We start from the raw sequence: 22,394 nt of genomic DNA on the forward strand, positions 1-22,394 counted from the left end.
AAAAAAATCCTAAAAAAACCCTCAAAAAATCCCGAAAAAACCCTCAAAAAACACCCAAAAAATCCTAAAAAAACCCCCAAAAAATCTAAAAAAAATCCCCAAAAATCCCCAAAAACAAAAAACCCCAAACATTAAAAATACCCTCAAAAATCCCCCAAAAATTGGGAAAAAATCCCTCAAAAATCCCCCAAAAAATCAAAAAAAATCCAAAAAAAACCCTCCAAAAATCCCAAAAACCCTCAAAAAACACCCAAAAAATCCTAAAAAAACTCCAAAAAATCTAAAAAAATCCCAAAACCTCAAAAATAAAAAAACCCCAAACATTAAAAATACCCTCAAAAAAACCCCCAAAAATAAAAAAAAACTAAAAAACACCCAAAAATCAAAAAAATCCTAAAAAACCTCAAAAAACACCCAAAAAAAGCCCAAAGCCACCTAAAAATCACCCAAAAAATCCCCAAAAATCCCACAAAAACCTCCAAAAAAACCCAAAAATCCCCCCAAAAAGCTGAAAAATCCCCTAAAAAACAAAAATACCCCAAAATCCCCCCAAAATCCCCCCAAAATCCCCCCAGTTTCCCAAAAAATCCCAAAAAAACCCCCAAAATCAAAAAAATCCCCCAAACCCAAAAACCCCCAAAATTAGAAAAAAACCCAAAAAACACAAAAAATCCTAAAAAACCCCCAAAATCTCAACCCCAAAATCCCCAAAAAACCTCAAAAAACACAGAAAAATCCCCCTAAAAAACCCCCAAATCCCCCAAAAATCCCCCAAAATCCCAAAAAAACCCCCAAAATCCCCCCAAAAACCCTCCAAAACACTCAAAAATTCCCCCAAAAAACCCAAAAACACCCAAAAACCCCTAAAAATTCCCCAAAGAAACCCAAAAAACCCCAAAAATCCTCCCAAAAAACCCCAAAATCCCCCAAAAAACCCCCAAAATCCCCAAAAAAATCCCTACAAAATACTAAAAAATCCCCAAAAAACCCCAAAAACACCCCAAAATCCCCAAAAAGTCTCAAAAACACCTCAAAAATATCCCAAAAATCCCAAAAAATCCCAAAAAACCCCAAAACGACAAAAATCCCCCCAAAAATTAAAATAACAAAAAAATCCCCAAGAAATCCCCCAAAAAAACCCCAAAAATCCCCCTAGAGTTCCCCAAAAATCCCCAAAAACTTCCCAAAAACCCCAAAAACTTTAAAAATAAAAAAAAAATTCCCAAAAAAACCCCAAAATAATCCAAAACCCCCAAAAATCCCAAAAAAACCCAAAAAGTCAGAAAAAAATCACCCCTGGAAACCCCAAAATTCCCCCAAAAACACCCAAAACCACCCAAAATTCCCAAAAATTTTCCCAAAATTCCCCAAAAATATCTAAAACCACCCAAGAATCCCAAAAATTCCCCAAAAATTCCCAAAAATTCCCCAAAAATTCCCCTAAAAACACACCAAACCGGCTGGGAATCCCCAAAATTCCCCAAAAAATTTCCCCAAATTCCCCAAAAATATCCAAAACCACCCAAAATCCCCAAAATTCTCCCCAAAAATCCCCAAAATTCCCCCCAAAAAATCCAAAATCACCCGGGAATCCCCAAAATTCCCCCAAAAAACACCCAAAATTCCCCCAAATTTTCCAAAAAATTCCCAAAAAAACATCAAAAACCACCCAGGAATCCCCAAAATTCCCCCAAAATTCCCCAAAATTCCCAAAAAACCACCCAAAATCTCCACCCAGCACCACCCAAAATCCCCCAAATTCCCCAAAATCCCCCAAAAAAACCCCAAAAAATCCCCAAAATCCACCCCAAGCCCCTCCCCTTTCCTCCCCAGTGACGTCACGGCCGGGCTGATGACGTCATAAAATTAAATTTTTAATTTTTTTCTCTAAAAATCTTTTATTCATCCCCAATTAATTAAAAAAATACAATTAAGGCACCAAAAAACATCCCAAAAATGGGGGAAATTTGGGGATTTTGGGGATTTTTGGGGGGATTTTGGGGAGATTTTGGGGATTTTGGGGGATTTTTGGGGTTTTTTGGGGAGATTTTGGGGATTTTGGGGGGATTTTGGGGTGAATTTTGGGGGTTTTTTGGGGGATTTTGGGGGTCCCGGTCACACCACGAGGCTCTCGCGGCTCAAGGCGTCGTTCTGGGGGGAAAAACCCAAAAATAAAATCCCAAAATTAACCCCAAATTGATCCAAAATTTACCCCAAATTAATCCGAAATTAACCCAAATTAACCCCAAAGTAACACCAAATTAACACCAAAATTAAGACAAAAATTATCAAAAATCAACCCCAAAATTTATCCAAATTGAGCCAAAATTAACCAAAATTTAACCCCAAATTAGCCCCAAAATTAAGACAAAATTAATAAAAAAATTAACCCAAAATTACTCCAAAATTAATCCAAAATTAGGTCCAAATTAGCCCAAAATGAACACAAAATTAACCCCAAAATTAACCCAAAATGAACACAAAATTAACCCAAAATTCAGCCAAAAATCCCCAAATTCCCCCAAATCACCCCAAATCCTCCCAAAATAATCCCAAATCACCCCAAATTCCCCCAAAATCACCCAAAATTTCCTCCAAACGCCCTAAAATCATCCCAAATCCTCCCAAATTCACCCCAAAACCCCAAATTCCCCAAAAATCCCCCAAATCCCCAAATTCACCCCCAAACTCCCCTAGGACCCCAAATCCCCCAAATTTCCCCAAATTCCCCTAAATCTTCCCAAAATCCCCCCACCCCCCAAAATCCCCCAAATTTCCTCCAAACCCCCCAAAATCCCCCAAATTCCCCCAAATAACCTGAAATCACCCCAAATTCCCACTCAGGACCCCCAAAAATCCCCAAATCCTCCCAAAATCACCCCAAATTCCCCCAAATTCCCCCAAATCACCCCAAAATCCCCCAAATTCACCCCAAAACACATCTCCCAGGACCCCCAAAATCCCCAAAAATTTCCCAAATCAAATTCCCCCCAAACCCCCCAAATCCTCCAAATCCCCTCCCAAAATCCCCCAAATTCCCCTAAATCCCCCAAATCCTCAAACTCCCCTTCCCCAAAATCCACCCAAATCCAGGACTCCCAAAATCCCCAAATTCCCCCCCTCCCCAAATCTCCCCAAAATCTCCCAAATCCCCCAAACTCCCAAATCATCCCAAATCCTCCCAAATTCCCAAACTCCCCAAATCTCCCAAAATCCCCAAAATCCTCGAAATCCCAAACTCCCAAATCTCCCCAAAATCCCTCAATTTCCCCAAACTCCCCCAAAATCCACTCCTCAGGACCCCCAATCTCCCAAATCCCCCAATTCTCAAATCTCTCCCTCCCCAAATCTCCCAAACTCCCAAATCATCCCAAATCCCCCCAAATTCCCCAGTCCCCCAAATTCCCCTCAAACCCCCAAAACCTCCAAATCTCCCTCCCTCCCAACTCTCCTCAAATCCCCAAAACCCCACTTCAAACTCCCCAAATTTCCAAAACCCCAAAATCCCAAATTCCCCAAATCATCCCAAACTCCCCAAAATCCCCAAAATCCCCCAAACTTCCCCTCCCCCACCTTCCTCATCCTCCTCGGACCTCCCGCGTTGCCCCGGGGTGGGGGAGGGGTCGCCTCCCCTCCCCCCCTCCCCCCCAAATCATCCCTGGAGCGAGACCTGGGGGGTCTGGGGGGAGGGGCGGGCGACCACCCCCCACTTCCGGCCCCTCCCCCCCCCGAGCCCCCCAAAATTTCGGCGGAGCGCCAGCGGCCGCGGGGGCTGGGGGGCTGGGGGTCGGGGGAGGGGCGAGCTCCAGGGGGCTTCGTGGAGGGAGGTGATGTCGCTGGGGTTGGGGGTCCTGGAAAAAGAGAGATTGGGGGATTTTGGGGATTTTGGGGTTCTGGGGGGATTTTGGGGTTCTGGGGGGATTATGGGGAAATTAGGGGAATTTTGGGGTCCTGAAGGGGATTTGGGGGATTTGGGGTCCTGGGGGGAATTATGGGGGAAATTAGGAGCAATTTTGGGGTTCTGAGGGGATTTGGGGTGGAATTGGGGTCCTGGGGAAATGGGGAGATTGGGGGAATTTTGGGGTTCTGGGGGATTTGGGGTGGAATTTGGGGTTCTGGGGAGATTGGGGGAATTTGGGGTCCTGGGGGGAAATTGGGGGTTTTGAGGGGGATTTGGGTGGATTTTGGGGGTCCTGGGGGATTTGAGGGGAATTTTGGGGTCCTGAGGGGGATTTGGGTGGAATTTGGGGTCCTGGGGGGAATTATGGGGGAAATTAGGAGGAATTTTGGGGTTCTGAGGGGTTTGGGGTGGAATTTGGGGGTCCTGGGTGGAAATGGGGGAAATTAGGGGGAATTTTTGGGGTCCTGGGGGATTTATGGGGAATTTTGGGGTTCTGAGGGGATTTATGGAATTTGGGGGTCCTGGGGGGAAATTAGGGGGAATTTTGGGGTTCTAGGGGATTTGAGGGGGTTTGGGGTGGAAATTGGGGGAAATTTGGGGTTCTGAGGGGGTTTGGGGTGGAATTTGGGGGTCCTGGGGGGAAATTAGGGAAATGAGGGGGAATTTTGGGGTCCTGAGGGAGGATTTGGGGTGGATTTTGGGGGATTTGGGGTGGAATTTGGGGGATTTGGGGGAAATTTTGGGCTTTTGAGGGGATTTGGGTGGATTTTGGGGTCCTGGGGGAAATGGGGAGATTAGGGGTTTGGGGGGAATTTGGGGTTCTGGGGGAAATTCTGGGTTTGGGGAAATTGGGGGTTTTCAGGGAATTTGGGTGGATTTTGAGGTCCTGGGGGGTTTGAGGGATTTGGGGGAAATTTTGGGGGTCCTGGGGAAATGGGGAAATTGGGGGATTTTGGGGTTCTGGGGGGAAATTTGGGGTTCTAGGGGGATTTGAAGGGGTTTGGGATGGAATTTGGGGGTCCTGGGGGGGAAATTAGGGGGAATTTTGGGGTTCTGAGGGGGATTTGGGTGGATTTTGGAGGTCCTGGGGGGGAAATTGGGATGGATTTAGGTGGATTTTGGGTGATTTTGGGGTGAATTTTTGGGTGATTTGGGGTGAATTTGGGGGTGACTTTGGGGTGATTTTGGGATTTTTCAGGGAATTTTGGGGTATTTGGGGTAATTTGGGGTGAATTTGGGGTGATTTTGGGATGGATTTAGGTGGATTTTGGGTGATTTTGGGGTGAATTTTTGGGTGATTTGGGGTGAATTTGGGGGTGACTTTGGGGTGATTTTGGGGTGATTTTTCAGGTGAATTTTGGGGTGATTGTGGGGTGAATTTGGGGTGAATTTTGGGGTGATTTTGGGATGGATTTAGGTGGATTTTGGGTGATTTTGGGGTAGATTTTGGGGTGAATTTTGGAGTGAATTTTGGGTGATTTTGGGGTGAATTTTGGGGGGATTTTGGGATGGATTCATGTGGATTTTGGGGTGATTTTTGGGGTGATATGGGGTGAATTTGGGATGAATTTTGGGGTGAATTTTGGGGAGATTTTGGGGTGATTTTGGGATGGATTTAGGTGGATTTTGGGGTAGATTTTGGGGTGAATTTTGGAGTGGATTTTGGGTGATTTTGGGGTGAATTTTGGGGGGATTTTGGGATGGATTCATATGGATTTTGGGGTGATATGGGGTGATTTTTGGGGTGATATGGGGTGAATTTTGGGGTGAATTTTGGGTGATTTTGGGGTCATTTCTCCCCCCAGCACCCACCTGCCCCCCAAGCCGGGGGTCTCCCATGGGGGTCCCAGGTGCCAATCTGCTCCTCCAGGTAACGCAGGACGGAGGGGGGAGGTCCTGAGGGGGCTGGGGGGGTGACCAGGAGTGTCCCAGTCCATCCCAGTTCAAACCAGTTCATCCCAGTTCCCCTCCAGGTAACTCCCCATTCAGGTCACCCATCCAGGCTCCGACCGCAGCTGACCCTGCTTAGCTTCAGAGCTGAGCCTGGAGCCCAGCGGGGACCCAGTGCAAACCAGTCCAAGCCAGTTCAACCCAGTCCAAACCAGTTCATCCCAGTCTATCCCAGTTCCCTCCCAGTCCAACTCAATCCCACCCAGTTCCCTCCCAGTTCAAACCAGTCCATCCCAGTTCCCCTCCAGGTAACTCCCTCGTTCAGGTCACCCATCCAGTCTCTGACCAGAGCTGACCCTGCTTAGCTTCAGAACCAAACCTAGAGCCCAGCAGGGACCTAGTGCCTCCCAGTTCAAACCAGTCCAACCCAGTTCAAACCAGTTCCATCCCAGTTCAAACCATACCCTCCCAGTCCAAACCAGTTCCCTCCCAGTCCAAACCAATTCACCCTGTTCAGGTCACCCATCCAAGCCCTGACCAAAGCCAACCCTGCTTAGCTTCAGAACCAAACCTGGAGCCCAGTGGGGACCTAGTGCCTCCCAGTTCAAACCAGTTCAACCCAGTTCAAACCAGTCCAACCCAGTTCAAACCAGTTCCATCCCAATTCCCTCCCAGTTCCATCCCAGTTCAAACCAGTCCATCCCAGTTCAAACCAGTTCCATCCCAGTTCAAACCAGTTCCATCCCAATTCCATCCCAGTTCAAACCAGTTCCATCCCAGTTCCCTCCCAGTTCAAACCAGTTCCATCCCAATTCCCTCCCAGTTCAAACCAGTTCCACCCCAATTCCCTCCCAGTTCATACCAGTTCCACCCCAATTCCCTCCCAGTTCATACCAGTTCCCCCCAGTTCAAACCAGTTCCATCCCAATTCCCTCCCAGTTCAAACCAGTTCCACCCCAATTCCCTCCCAGTTCAAACCAGTTCCACCCCAATTCCCTCCCAGTTCAAACCAGTTCCCTCCCAGTCCAAACCAGTTCCACCCCAATTCCCTCCCAGTTCAAACCAATTCCACCCCAATTCAAACCAGTTCCCTCCCAGTCCAAACCAGTTCCCTCCCAGTTCAAACCAGTTCCCCCCAGATCAAACCAGTTCCATCCCAGTTCCCTCCCAGTTCAAACCAGTCCATCCCAGTTCAAACCAGTTCCATCCCAGTTCAAACCAGTTCCATCCCAATTCCCTCCCAGTTCAAACCAGTTCCCTCCCAGTCCAAACCAGTTCCATCCCAATTCCCTCCCAGTTCAAACCAGTTCCATCCCAATTCCCTCCCAGTCCAAACCAGTTCCACCCCAATTCCCTCCCAGTTCAAACCAGTTCCCCCCAGTTCAAGCCAGTTCCATCCCAATTCCCTCCCAGTCCAAACCAGTTCCCTCCCAGTTCAAACCAGTTCTATCCCAATTCCCTCCCAGTTCCCTCCCAGTTCAAACCAGTCCATCCCAGTTCAAACCAATTCCACCCCAATTCAAACCAGTTCCCTCCCAGTCCAAACCAGTTCAAACCAGTTCCCCCCAGTCCCTGACTGACACCTGTCAATCACCCCAGCTCTCACCTGAGCTGTCATTGTCCCTCAGCAGAGGCACCTGAGAGCTCTGGCTGCTCCCTGGGTGGGGTGGAGAGGACAGGTGAGCTCACCTGGGCTCACCTGGCCTCACCTGAGCTCACCTGGCTGCCCCCCCCGCCCCTCCCCCACTCACCGAGGAGCTGCAGGGCCACCGCTGGGGGGGGGGAGGGGACAAAGGTGACCCCCGAGGTCGCCGCCTTGCCGGCCAGGTACACTGTGGGGGGAGAACAGGTGTGTCCAGGTGTGTCCCAGGTGTGTCCAGGTGTGCCATAGGGTGCCCAGGTGTGTCCAGGGGTGCCCCAGGTGTGTCCAGGTGTGCCCAGGTGTGCCCCAGGTGTGTCCAGGTGTGCCCAGGTGTGTCCAGGTGTGCCCCAGGTGTGTCCAGGTGTGCCCAGGTGTGCCCAGCTGCCTAACAGGTGTGTTCTTCTCCCCTCCCAGGTGTGCCCAAGTGACCCCAAACGCCCCCCAGGTGTGCCCAGATGTGTTTCCATCCCCCCCCAGGTGTGCCCAGGTGAGCTCCCCATGACCCCCAGGTGTCCCCAAATGCCCCTCAGGTGTCCCCAGGTGTGTTTCTCTCCCCCCAAGCATATTTCTCTCCTCCCCCAGGTGTGTATTTTTCCCCCCCAGGTGTGCCCAGGTGAGTTCCCAATGCCCCCAGGTGATCCCAGGTGTCCCCAGGTGTCCCCAGGTGTATTTTTCTCCCCCCCCAGGTGCACCCAGGTGTGTTTCTCTCCCTCCCAGGTGTGTTTCCTCCCCCCCACGTGTGCCCAGGTGTGTTTCCTGCCCCTTCAGGTATGTTTCCCTCTCCCCCAGGTGTGTTTCTCTCCCCCCAGGTGTGCCCAGGTGAGTTCCCAATGCCCCTCAGGTGTGCCCAGGTGTGTTTCCCTGCCCCCCCCAGGTGTATTTTTCTCCCCCCGAGGTGCACCCAGGTGTGTATTTTTCCCCCCCAGGTGTGCCCAGGTGACCCCAAATGCCCCCCAGGTGCCCCCCAGGTGTGTTTCCATCCCCCCCAGGTGTGCCCAGGTGTATTTTTCTCCCCCCAGGTGTGTTTCCCTCCCCCCCAGGTGTGTTTCTCTCCCTCCCAGGTGTACCCAGGTGTGTTTTTCTCCCCCCAGGTGTGCCCAGGTGAGTTCCCAATGCCCCTCAGCTGTCTCCAGGTGTGTTTCCCTCCCCCCCAGGTGTGTTCCTCTCCCCCCCAGCTGTGCCCAGGTGTGTTTCTCTCCCCCCAGGTGTGCCCAGGTGAGTTCCCAATGCCCCCCAGGTGTGCCCAGGTGAGTTCCCAATGCCTCCAGGTGTGCCCAGGTATGTCTCCCTCCCCCCTAGGTGATCCCAGGTGTGCCCAGGTGAGTTTCCCTCCCCCCCAGGTGTGCCAAGGTGAGTTCCCAATGCCCCCAGGTGTGTTTCTCTCCCCCAGGTGTGTTTCCCAGGTGTGCCCAGGTGAGTTCCCAATGCCCCTCAGGTGTCCCCAGGTGTGCTTCCCTCCCCACCAGGTGTGCCCAGGTGTGCCCAGGTGAGTTTCCCTCCCCCCCAGGTGTGCCCAGGTGAGTTCCCAATGCCCCCAGGTGTGTTTCTCTCCCCCCCAGGTGTGTTTCCCTCCCCCCCAGGTGTGCCCAGGTGAGTTCCCAATGCCCCCAGGTGTGCCCAGGTGTGTTCCTCTCCCTCCCAGGTGTGCCCAGGTGAGTTCCCAATGCCCCCAGGTGTGTTTCTCTCCCCCCCAGGTGTGTTTCCCTCCCCCCCAGGTGTGCCCAGGTGTGCCCAGGTGACTCACGGGCCTCGGGGCAGCAGCAGGTGCGCGGGCAGCAGGGGCAGCGCAGGTAGCAGCAGCAGGTGTGGGGGCAGCACTGGCACCAGCAAAGCCCCGCCCCCAGGGCCACCAGCCCCGCCCCCAGGGCCACCAGAGCCACGAACAGCCAGTCTGGGGGGGGAGGGGCGGTCAGGGAACCCCGAAAATTCCGGAAAAACCGAAAAAAAAAGTTAAAAAAGCGATGCGAATTGACCCCGAAATTCCCGCCAAAAAATGATGCGAATTGTTTGATGAAAACCCCAAAAATTGACTTGAATTGTACCCAAAATAGCTCCAAATTGCCCAAAAGCACCAAAAAACACCCCAAGTGGCCCAAAATCAGCCAAAAAACACCCCAATCCTCCCAAAATTACCCCAAATCACCCCAAAACAGCCCAAAACATCCAAAACTGCCCCAAATCACTCTGAAAAACAAAAAAAGCCAAAGTGCCCTGAATTATCCCCAAAATGACCCAAAAAACCCCAAAACTGCCCCAAATCACCTCAAAAAGACGAAAACCTCCAAAAAACTTCCCCAAAAACCCCAAAGGAACCCAAAAAACTGTCCCAAATCACCCCCAAACCCCCCAAAAGACCCAAAAAAAACCCCAAAACTGCCCCAAATCACTCCAAAAAATGAAAAAAAACCCCAAACTCCCCAAAAAGCCAAAAAGTGCTCTGAATTATGTCCAAAATGACCCAAAAAAACCCCAAATCATCCCCAAAATGACCCAAAAAACCCCAAAACTGCCCCAAATCACCTCAAAAAGGCAAAAACCCCCAAAAAACTTCCCCAAAAACCCCAAAGCAACCCAAAAAACTGTCCCAAATCACCCCCAAAATGGCCCAAAACGACCCAAAAAAAACCCCAAAACTGCCCCAAATCACTCCAAAAAATGAAAAAAAAACCCCAAACTCCCAAAAAAGCCAAAAAGTGCTCTGAATTATCTCCAAAATGACCCCAAAAAACCCCAAACTGCCCCAAATCATCCCCAAAATGACCCAAAAAACCCCAAAACTGCCCCAAATCACCTCAAAAAGACAAAATCCCCCAAAAAACTTCCCCAAAAACCCCAAAGGAACCCAAAAAACTGTCCCAAATCACCCCCAAAATGGCCCAAAACGACCCAAAAACTCCCAAACTGCCCCAAATTGCTCGAAAAAATGAAGAAAATCCCAAAAACTGCCCCAAAAATCCCTAAACCCCAAACCCCCTCCAAAAAAAAACCCCAAAACGCCTCAAAACCCACCCTGAATCACCCAACTGTTCCCCCAAAAAAACCACCCCGAAGTACCCCAAATCCCCCCAAAAATCACCCCAAAAAACCACCAAAAAACCCCAATCAACCCAAAAAAAAACCCAAAAAAACCTCAAAAAAACCCCAAAAAAACCTCAAAAAACCCCAAAACTGCCCCAAAAAACCCTAAAAACCACAACCCAAATCACCCCAAAAGAAACCCCCAAAAAACCCAAAAACAACCCCAAAAAAACCCAAAATCACCCCAAAAAACCCAAAAGAACCCCAAAAAAAACCCCAAAAAACAAAAAAAACCCCCAAAAAACCCCAAAATCACCCCAAACCCCCCAAAAACCACAACCCAAATCACCCCAAAAAACCCAAAAGAACCCAAAAAAACCCCAAAATCACCCCAAAAAACCCCCAAAAAAACCCCAAAAACTCAAAAAAACCCAAAAAAACCCCAAAAAACCCCAAAACTGCCCCAAAAAACCCTAAAAACCACAACCCAAATCACCCAAAAAAAAACCCCCAAAAAACCCAAAAACAACCCCAAAAAAACCCAAAATCACCCCAAAAAAACCCAAAAGAACCCCAAAAAAACACCCAAAAAAACCCCCAAAAAACAAAAAAAAACCCAAAATCACCCCAAAACCCGCAAAAACCACAACCCAAATCACCCCAAAAAACCCCAAAAGAACCCAAAAAAACCCCAAAATCACCCCAAAAAAACCCCCAAAAAACCCAAAAACAACCCCAAAAAAACCCAAAATCACCCCAAAAAAACCAAAAAAAACACCCAAAAAACACCCCCAAAAACAAAAAACCCCCAAAATCACCCCAAACCCCCAAAAACCACAACCCAAATCACCCCAAAAAACCACAAAATCACCCCAAAATCACCCCAAAAAAAACCCCAAAAAACCCCCAAAAAAACCCAAAAAAACCCCCAAAAAAACCCAAAAAACCCCAAAACTGCCCCAAAAAACCCTAAAAACCACAACCCAAATCACCCAAAAAAAACCCCCAAAAAACCCAAAAACCACCCAAAAAAAACCTAAAAACCACAACCCAAATCACCCCAAAAAAACCCCCAAAAAACCCCAAAAAAACCCCACAAAAAACCCAGAATCACCCCAAAAAAACCCCCAAAAAACCAAAAGAAACCCCAAAACCACCCTCCAAAAAACCCCAAAAAACCCCAAAGAAACCCCAAAAAAACCCCAAAAACCCAAAAAATCCCCCCAAAAAACCCCAAAAAAACCCCAAAAACCCTAAAAACCACAACCCAAAACACCCCAAAAAAAACCAAAACACCCAAAAACTTCAACTACCCCTTAAAAAAAACCAAAAAAACCCAAATCCCCCCAAAAACCCCCCAAAAAACCCCAAATCTCCCCAAATCACCCCTGAACTCCAAAAAAAACCCCCAAATCCCCCAAAAACGCCCAAATCTCCCCAAATTCCTACAAAAAAATCCCCCAAATCCCCTCAAACTCCCAAATCCATCCCAAATCCACCCCAAAACCTGCCAAAAAATTCCCCCGAATTAGCCAAAACCACCAAAAACTACCCAAAGAAACCCAAAATCTCCTTTAACCCCCAAACGACCCCAAAATTCCATCCAAAAAAACCCCAAAATTCCCCCAAAATCCCCCCTGAAACTCCCCCAAAAATGCCCCAAATCACCCCAAATTCCCCCCAAAATCCCAAAACCCCTCAGGTGCTTCTGTCCCCCCCCGGCCCCTCCCACAGGTGTGCCCCAGGTGTGCCCAGGTGTGTCCCAGGTGTGTCACCAGGTGTGTCCCAGGTGTGTTTTTCTCCCCCCCAGGTGTATCCCAGGTGTGCCCAGGTGAGCTCAGGTTTGCCCCAGGTGTGCCCAGATGTCCCCAGGTGTGCCCCAGGTATATCCCAGGTGTCCCCAGGTGTGCCCCAGGTGTGTTTTTCTCCCCCTCAGGTGTGTCCCAGATGTCCCCAGGTGTGCCCCAGGTGCCCTGAAATGTGCCCAGGTGTGCTCAGGTGAGCTCCCCATGACTCCCGGTGCTGCCAGGTGTATCCCAGGTGTGTTTTTATCCCACCCAGGTGTATCCCAGAAGTCACCAGGTGTGCCCAGGTGTATCCCAGGTGTGCCCAGGTGAGCTCCCCGTGACTCCTGGTGCCCTCAGGTGTGCCCAGGTGTGTTTTTCCCCCCCCAGGTGTGTTTTTCTCCCCCCAGGTGTGTTTTCTCTCCCCGTACCTGGCAGGCTCCCCTCAGGCAGGAGCCGCGAGATTTCGGGAAGAGAGCCTGGGGGGACAGGGGGGGAGGGGCCAGGAGCTCTCCCAGTCCATCCCAGTTCAATCCCAGTCCATCCCAGTTCCTCCCAGTCCATCCCAGTACAGCCCAATGCCCTAAATTTTCACCCCTAAAATCCCCATTTTTCACCCCAAAACCGCCGTGATTTCTCCTCCCAGTCCCTCCCAGTACATCCCAGTATAAACCAGTTCCATTTCACCCTAAAATCCCCATTTTTCACCCCAAAACCGCCGTGATTTCTCCTCCCAGTCCCTCCCAGTATAAACCAGTATAACCCAGTGCCTCCCAGTCTCACCCAGTACCACCACTTGGGCCATACGTTTTTACCCCTAAAATCCCCATTTTTGCCCCCAAAATCCCCATTTTTCACCCCAAAACCGCTGCGTTTTCTCCTCCCAGTCCCTCCCAGTATAAACCAGTCCCTCCCAGTTACCCTCCAGGCTGCTCACCATCACTCTCAGTCCCTCCCAGTATAAACCAGTATAAACCAGTTCCCTTTTAACCCTTAAACTCCCATTTTTCACCCCAAAATCCCCATTTTTCACCCCAAAACTGCCGCGTTTTCTCCTCCCAGTCCCTCCCAGTATAAACCAGTATAAACCAGTATAAACCAGTCACATTTTTATCCTTTAAACTCCCATTTTCACCCCAAAAATCCCCATTTTTCACCCCAAAATCCCCATTTTTCTCCCCAAAACCACTGTGTTTTCCCCTCCCAGTCCCTCCCAGTATATCCCAGTATAAACCAATCCCATTTTTAACCCTTAAAGTCCCATTTTTATCCTTTAAACTCCCATTTTTCACCCCAAAATCCCCATTTTTCACCCCAAAACCACCACGTTTTCTCCTCCCAGTCCCTCCCAGTATAAACCAGTACATCCCAGTACAACCAGTAAGGCTCACCCAGCACCACCAGTTGGGCCACAGCCTCGTTGTTGCCCTGCAGGTCGCTGGTGGAGCTCACGGTGCAAACGTAGAGACCGCTGTCGCCCCAGGCGGCCGGGCCCAGGCTGAGCACCGCACCTGGGCAGGTGAGATGGACAGGTGAGAATAGGTGAGACAGGTGAGACAGGTGGGACAGGTGCACACATAGAGACCGCTGTCGCCCCAGGCGGCCGGGCCCAGGCTGAGCACCGCACCTGGGCAGGTGAGACAGGTGAGAGACACAGGTGAGAGTGGGACAGGTGAGAGTGGGACAGGTGAGAGTGGGACAGGTGAGACAGGTGAGAGAGGTGAGAATAGGTGAGACAAGTGAGACAGGTGACAGACACAGGTGGGACAGGTGAGATAAGGACAGGTGAGAGTGAGACAGGTGGGACAGGTGAGACAGGTGAGATGGACAGGTGAGATTTGGACAGGTGAGACAGGTGAGACAGGTGAGACAGGTGCACACATAGAGACTGCTGTCGCCCCAGGCAGCCGGGCCCAGGCTGAGCACCGCACCTGGACAGGTGAGACAGGTGAGAGACACAGGTGAGAGTGGGACAGGTGAGACAGGTGAGAGAGGTGAGAATAGGTGAGACAGGTGAGACAGGTGACAGACACAGGTGGGACAGGTGAGATAAGGACAGGTGAGAGTGAGACAGGTGGGACAGGTGAGACAGGTGAGATGGACAGGTGAGATTTGGACAGGTGAGACAGGTGAGACAGGTGAGACAGGTGGGACAGGTGCACACACAAAGACCGCTGTCGCCCCAGGCGGCCGGGCCCAGGCTGAGCACCGCACCTGGGCAGGTGAGATGGACAGGTGAGACAGGTGAGAGTGGGACAGGTGAGAGTGGGACAGGTGAGATGGACAGGTGAGATTAGACAGGTGGGACAGGTGAGACAGGTGAGAGTGGGACAGGTGAGACAGGTGAGACTACGACAGGTAAGACAGGTGAGAGACACAGGTGAGACAGGTGAGATTGGTACAGGTGAGACTGGGACAGGTGAGGCAGGTGGGACAGATGAGACAGGTCAGACAGATGCACACATAGAGACCACTGTCACCCCAGGCGGCCGGGCCCAGGCTGAGCACCGCACCTGGGCAGGTGAGATGGACAGGTGAGATTGGAACAGGTAGGACAGAAGAGATAAGGACAGGTGAGGTTTGGACAGGTGAGACAGGTGAGATAAGTGAGATAGGAACACGTGAGAACAGATGTGGGACAGGTGAGAATAGGGACAGGTAAGAATAAGGACAGGTGAGAATAGGGACAGGTGACAGAGGCAGGTGAGACAGGTGTGGGACAGGTGTGGGATAGCAGAGGGACAAGTGAGACAGGTGAGACTGGGACAGGTAGGACAGGTGAGAGACAGGTGAGAGTAGGGACAGGTGAGACAGGTGAGAACAGGTGGGACAGGTGTGGGAGAGGTGAGACACAGGTGAGACAGGTGAGATGGGGACAGGTGAGAACAGGTGAGACACAGGTGGGACAGGTGAGAGACAGGCGGGACAAGGCACAGGTGAAATAGGTGAGACAGTGACAGGTGAGATGGGGGAGAGGTGAGATGGGGACAGGTGTGGGACAAGGGACAGGTGAGAGAAGTGGGGCAGGTGAGACAGGTGTGTCCCCAGTCCAGGTGTGTCTCCCCGTCATTCCAGGTGTGCCTTGGGTGTATCGCAGTGCATCCAAGGTGTGTCCCAGGTGTGCCCAGGTGTGTCCCTCACCTCCCTGGGTGGTCACCAGGTGTCCCCTGTAGAAGTCCCCAACTGTTACCATGTCCCCAGGTGTGCCCAGGTGTCCCCAGGTGTGTCCTAGGTGTGTCCCAGGTGTGTCCCAGGTGTGCTCAGGTGTGTCCCTCACCTCCCTGGATGGTCACCAGGTATACCCAGGTGTACCCCAGGTATCCCCAGGTGTGCCCAGGTGAGTCCCTCACCTCCCTGAATGGTCACCGCCCGTCCCCTGTAGAAGTCCCTGACTGTCACCATGTCCCCAGACGTGCCCAGGTGTGGCCCAGGTGTGCCCAGGTGAGTCCCTCACCTCCCCGGATGGTCACCAGGTGTCCCCAGGTGTCCCCAGGTGTGTCCTAGGTGTCCCCAGGTGTGCTCAGGTGTGTCCCTCACCTCCCTGGATGGTCACCAGGTGTACCCCAGGTGTATCCCAGTGCATTCCAGCTGTCCCCCAGGTGTGCCCAGGTGTGTCCCTCACCTCCCTGGATGGTCACCAGGTGTACCCAGGTGTGCCCAGGTGTGTCCCAGCTGCCCCCAGGTGTGCCCAGGTGTATCCCAGATGAGTCCCTCACCTCCCCGGATGATCCCCAGGTATCCCCAGGTGTGCCCAGGTGAGTCCCTCACCTCCCTGGATGGTCACCGCCCGTCCCCTGTAGAAGTCCCCGACGGTGACCACGTCGCCCTGCTTGGTGGCCACGATCCTGACGGTGCGCGCCGAGTCGGGACAGGTGCCGGCGGCGTCGCCAGGTGAGTCCCGGGCGTCGCCAGGTGAGCCCCAAGTGTCGCCGGGGCAGAAGGATTTGTACTTCCAGGTGACGATGGGCGGCGGGCCAGGTGAGCTCACCTGGAACTGGCAGCGCAGCAGCACCGGCTGGAAGAGCAGCGCCACCGTGTGGGCGTCGGGGATTGTCACCTGCAGAGGGGACACCTGGCTGGCACCTGGGGAGAGAGACAGCGGTGAGTGACACCTGGGAGTGTCAGTCATTGTCACCTGTGATTGTCACCTGCAGGGACACCTGGGTGGCACCTGGGGAGAGAGGGACACCTGGGGTTAGGGGGAACACCTGAGATTGTCACCTGTGATTGTCACCTGTGAGTGTCACCCACTGTCACCTGTGATTGTCACCCAGTGCCACCCATTGTCACCTGTGATTGTCACTCATTGTCACCTGTGATTGTCACCTGTGAGTGTCACCCGCTGTCACCTGCAGCGGGGACACCTGGGTGGCACCTGGGGACAGAGAGACACCTGTGAGTGTCACCTGGGAGTGTCACCTGCAGGGCACCTGTGATTGTCACTCATTGTCACCTGTGATTGTCACCTGTGAGTGTCACCCACTGTCACCTGCAGGGACACCTGGGTGACACCTGGGGACAGAGGGACAGCTGTGAGTGTCACCTGTGATTGTCACCCACTGTCACCTGTGATTGTCACCCAGTGCCACCCACTGTTACCTGTGACTGTCACCCACTGTCACCTGTGAGTCACCTGTGTCACCTGTGAGTGTCACCCGCTGTCACCTGTAATTATCACCCACTGTCACCTGCAGGGGCAACACCTGGGTGTCACCTGGGGGACAGAGAGACACCTGGGGTCATTCAGTGTCACCTACTGTCACCTGTGAATGTCACCTGCAGGGACACCTGGGGTCACTCAGTGTCACCTGTGATTGTCACCTGCAGGGACACCTGGGGTCACTCAGTGTCACCTGTGACTTGTCACCTGTGAGTGTCACCTGTGATTGTCACCTGTGAATGTCACCTGCAGGGACACCTGGGGTCACTCAGTGTCACCTGTGATTGTCACCCACTGTCACCAGCAGGGGGGACACCTGAATGGCACCTGAGGGGGACAGGGACACCTGGGGTCACAGGTGTGTCACCTACTGTCACCTGTGAATGTCACCTGCAGGGACACCTGGGGTCACTCAGTGTCACCTGTGTCTGTCACCCAGTGTCACCTGTGATTGTCACCTGCTGTCACCTGTGATTGTCACCTGCTGTCACCTGTGATTGTCACCCGCTGTCACCTGTGATTGTCACCTGTGATTGTCACCTGCTGTCACCTGTGATTGTCACCTGCTGTCACCTGTGATTGTCACCCGCTGTCACCTGTGATTGTCACCTGTGAATGTCACCTGTGATTGTCACCTGCTGTCACCTGTGATTGTCACCTGCAGGGACACCTGGGGTCATTCAGTGTCACCTGTGATTGTCACCTGTGAGTGTCACACCCACTGTCACCTGCACGGACACCTGGATGTCACCTGTGGGGTCACCTGGGTGTCACCCTAATGTCACCCCAGTGTCCCCCAGGTGACTCCCCGAAGTACTTCATCAACCCCAATTAACTCCCCACCGCTTAACGATCCCTTAATTACCCCTTGTCATTACTGCCCCTGCCATTAATTACCCCCAGCCCTAATTACCCCATTAATTACCCCATTAATTGCCCCCAGGCCTAATTACCCCATTAATTACCCCATTAATTGCCCCCAGGCCTAATTACCCCATTAATTACCCCATTAATTGCCCCCAGGCCTAATTACCCCATTAATTACCCCATTAATTGCCCCCAGGCCTAATTACCCCATTAATTATCACCCCATTAATTGCCCCCAGCCCTAATTACCCCATTAATTATTACCCCATTAATTGCCCAGCCCTAATTACCCCATTAATTATTACCCCAAATTGCCCCCAGCCCCTAATTACCCCATTAATTACCCCATTAATTGCCCCAAATTGCCCCCAGACCCGAATTACCCCCTAATTAACCCTCAGCCCCAATTACCCCCAAACCCCAATTACCCCATTAATTGCCCCAGCCCCTAATTACCCCAATTACCCCCAAAGCCCCTTAATTACCCCATTGATTCCCCTAGCCCAATTACCCCAAACCCCTTAATTACCCCATTGATTGCCCCAGCCCTTAATTACCCCCCACTACCCCCCAGCCCCTAATTAGCCCCCTAATTAGCCCCCAGCCACTTGATTACCCTGGACCCCTCCTTAATTACTGTGTTAGTTGCCCCCAGCCCCTAATTACCTCCCTTAATTAACCCCGCCTTAATTAACCCAAAACCCCAATTACCCCAAAACCCCTTAATTACCCCATTAATTGCCCCAGCCCCAATTACCCCAAACCCCTCTAATTACCCCCAATTAACCCCAGCCCCTTAATTACCCCAAAACCCCTTAATTACCCCTTTAATTGCCCCCTAAGCCTTTAATTATCCCCCCACCTAACCCCCCAGCCCTCATTAACCCCAAACCCCTTAATTATCCCAAAACCCCTCACTACCCTTTAATTGCCCCTGCCTCTAATTACCCCCATTAACCCCCAGCCCCTAATTAGCCCCAAACCCCCTTAACTGCCCCCAAAAGCCCCTTAATTACCCCTTTAATTGCCCCCAAGCCTTAATTATCCCCCAACTAACCCCCAGCCCCTTAATTAGCCCCAAAACCCCTTAATTGCCCCAAAAGCCCTTAATTAGCCCCAAACCCTCTTAATTACCCCATTAATTGCCCCCAAGCCCTTAATTACCCCCTTAATTGCCCCAAAAGCCCCTTAATTAGCCCCAAAACCCCCTAATTACCCCCGCTAATTAGCGCGTTAATTGCCCCAACCCACCGAGCAGCGCCAGCAGCGCGGCCAGCGCCGCCGCCATCTTGGATCGGCCAGGTGTGGGCGTGGCCTGCGCACCTGGACACGCCCACCGCTTCCGGCCACGCCCATTGGGTGGCCACGCCCTCTTGCCTTGGCCACGCCCCCTTCAGGGGGATGGGGGAAATGGGGGAAATGGGAAAAATGGGGAAAAATGGGGAAAAATGGGGGGAAAACGGGGAAAAGCGGAAAAAAGGGAAAATGGGGAAAATGGGGGGAAAACGGAAAAAAGGGAAAAGGGGCGAAAAGCGGGAAAAATGGGGGAAAAACGGGAAAATGGGGAAAATGGGGGAATAGGGAAAAAGGGGGAAAAACAGGAAAAAGGAAAATGGGAAAAATAGGGGATTTGGGGAAAAATGGAAAAAATGGGGGGAAATGGAGAAATGGGGGAAAATATGGGGAAAAGTGAGGAAAAGTGGGGAAATGGAGAAGAAGAGGGGATTTGAGGGAAAATGGGAAATGGGGAAAATAGGGAAAAATGGGAGAAATGGGGAAAAATGGGGAAAAAATGGGGGGAAATGGTAAAACTTGGGGATTTTGGGGAAAAAATGGGGAAATTGGGGAAAAATGGGGAAAATATGGAGACAAATGGGGAAATTGGGGGAAAGTGGGGAAATGGGGAAAAAGAAGAGATTTGGGGAAAATGGGAGAAATGGGGAAAAAGGGGGAGGGAAAAGCAGAAAAGGGGGAAATAAAAATGGGGGAAAATGGAGAAAAGTAGAAAAAAGGAAAAATGGGGAAATGGGGAAATAAGGGGAAAAGTGGGGAAAAAGGGAAAAAGCAGGAAAAAGGGGGAATAGCGGGAAAAATGGGGGAAAAACGGGAAAATGGGGAAATAAGGGGAAAAGTGGGAAAAACGGGAAAAAGCAGGAAAAAGGGGAAATGGGGAAAATGGGGGAAAACGAAAAAAAGGAAAAATGGGAAAATGGGGAAAAGGGGAAAAATGGGGGAAAAGTGGGAAAATGGGGGGGAAAAGGGAAAATGTGAAAAGCAGGAAAAACAGGAAAATGAGGAAAAAGGGGGAAAGGGGAAAAAGGGAAAATGGGGGGAAAATGGGGAAAAAAGGGAAAATGGGGAAAATGGAGAAAATGGGGAAAAATGGCAGAAAAACGGAATAAAAGGGGAAATGGGGAAAAAGCGGGAAAAAGCGGAAAAAAGGAAAAATGGGGGAAAATGGGGAAATAAGGGGGAAAGTGGGAAAATGGGGGAAAACCGGGGAAAAGCAGAAAAAAGGGAAAGTGGGAAAAATGGAGGAAAAGTGGGAAAATAGGGAAAAATGGGGGGAAAAAGGGAAAATGGGAAAATAGGGGAAATGGGGAAAATGGGGGAAAAAGGGGGAAATGGGGAAATATGGGGAAAAGTGGGAAAAACGGGAAAATGGGAAAAACGGGGAAAAGCATAAAAAAGGGGAAATGGGGGAAATGGGGGAAAATAGGGGAAAAAAGGGAAAATAGGGAAATACAGGAAAATGGGGGAAATGGGGGAAAACCGAGAAAAAGCAGTAAAAAGGGAAAATGGGGAAAAATTGGGACAAATGGGGAAAATGGGAAAAATGGGGGAAAGTGGGAAAATGGCGAAAAATGAGGGGGAAAAGGAAAAAGGGAAAATAGGGGAAATGGGGGGAAAAGTGAAAATGGGGAAATAGAGGAAAATGGGGGAAAAACCAGAAAAAGCAGCGAAAAGGGAAAATGGGGAAAAATTGGGACAAATGGGGAAAATGTGGCAAAATGGGGGGAAAAGGGGAAAAAATGGGGGAAAATGGGAAAATAGGGGAAATGGGGGAAAAGCAGAAAAAAGGGAAAGGGGAAAAATGGGGGAAAAAGGGAAAATGGGAAAAACGGGGAAAAGGGGAAAATGGGGACAAAGGGGGAAAAATGGGAAAAACGGGAAAATGGGGAAATAGGGGAAAAGGGGAAAAATGGGGAAAAGCATAAAATGGAAATGGGGGAAAATGGGGAGAAAAAGGGGAAATGGGGGAAAAAAGGGAAAATGGAAAAGCGAAAAAAAGGGAAAAGGGGAAAATAGGGGAAATGGGGAAATAAGGGGAGAAATGGGAAAAACGGGAAAAAGCAGGAAAAAGGGGGAATAGCAGGGAAATTGGGGAAACGGGGAAAAAGGGGGAAAATGGGAAAATTGGGGGAAATAGGGAAATGGGGAAATAAGGGGAAAATTGGGAAAATGGGGAAAAATGGGGGAAAGTGGAAAATGGGGAAATGGGGGAAAAGTGGAAAATGGGGAAAAACCCGAAGAATGGGGGAAAAAGGGGGAAATAGGGAAATGGGAAGAAAAAGGGAAAACAGGAAATGGGGAAGAATGGGGGAAAAGGGGGAAATGGGGGGAAATTGGGGAAAAATGGGAGAAAAGGGGAAGCAGGGAAAATGGGGAAAACTGGGGGAAAAACAGGAAAAAGTGGGGAAAAAGGGAAAATGGGGGAAAAATGGGAGAAAAACGTGGCAGGTGAGGGGGAAAACCCAAATTTCTGGAGTTCCCAGATTTTTTGGGGGGTAGAAATTCCCAGATTTTGGGAGTTGCCAGATTTTTTTGAATTTCCCAAATTTTGGGAGTTCCCAGATTTCTGGAGTTCCCAGATTTTTAGGAATTCCCAGATTTTTGGGGGTTAGAAATTCCCAGATTTTAGGAGTTTCCAGATTTTTAGGAGTTGCCAGATTTTTAGGAATTCCCAGATTATTTTTGGGAGTAGAAATTCCCAGATTTTGGGAATTCCCAGATTTTAGGAATTCCCAGATTTTAGGAGTTCTCAGATTTTAGGAGTTCCCAGATTTTTAGGAATTCCCAATTTTTTGGGGGGTTAGAAATTCCCAGATTTTGGGAGTTCCCAGATTTTTTGGGGGTAGAAATTCCCAAATTTTAGGAGTTCCCAGATTTTTAGGAATTCCCAGATTTTTTGGGGTTAGAAATTCCCAAATTTTTGGAGTTCCCAAATATTTTGAGTTCCCAGATTTTTAGTAATTCCCAAATTTTTTGGGGGTTAGAAATTCCCAGATTTTGGGAGTTCCCAGATTTTTTGGGGGTAGAAATTCCCAAATTTTTGGAGTTCCCAGATTTTTTGGGGGTAGAAATTCCCAAATTTTTGGAGTTCCCAGATTTTTAGGAATTCCCAGATTATTTTTGGGAGTAGAAATTCCCAAATTTTGGGAATTCCCAGATTTTAGGAATTCCCAGATTTTTGGGAGTTCCCAGATATTTGGGAGTTAGAAATTCCCAGATTTTAGGAGTTCTCAGATTTTAGGAGTTCCCAGATTTTTAGGAGTTCCCAGATTTTTAGGAATTCCCAGATTTTTGGGGTTAGAAATTCCCAAATTTTTGGAGTTCCCAGATTTTTAGGAA

General features: G+C 50.3%; 1 protein-coding gene across 1 annotated transcript; it reads right to left on the reverse strand.

Annotated features, from left to right (window-relative positions):
* Positions 1-2,113: 2,113 nt before the first annotated feature.
* On the reverse strand, positions 2,114-19,074 carry LSR (lipolysis stimulated lipoprotein receptor). Its single transcript, XM_085044679.1, has 11 exons — positions 19,014-19,074; positions 16,585-16,610; positions 16,004-16,292; positions 13,627-13,746; positions 12,667-12,714; positions 9,178-9,324; positions 7,543-7,623; positions 7,398-7,448; positions 5,710-5,806; positions 3,574-3,851; positions 2,114-2,151 (listed from the first exon to the last, which is right to left on the reverse strand). Exons 1-10 carry the CDS (start codon positions 19,048-19,050, stop codon positions 3,653-3,655), a joined length of 1,095 nt encoding a protein of 364 aa, XP_084900805.1. The 5' UTR covers positions 19,051-19,074; the 3' UTR covers positions 2,114-2,151; positions 3,574-3,652.
* Between the last annotated feature and the right edge of the window lie 3,320 nt (positions 19,075-22,394).

Source organism: Lichenostomus cassidix, unplaced genomic scaffold (assembly GCF_008360975.1).
Source record: "Lichenostomus cassidix isolate B80296 unplaced genomic scaffold, HeHo_3.0 HiC_scaffold_37, whole genome shotgun sequence".
NCBI lineage: Eukaryota > Metazoa > Chordata > Aves > Passeriformes > Meliphagidae > Lichenostomus > Lichenostomus cassidix.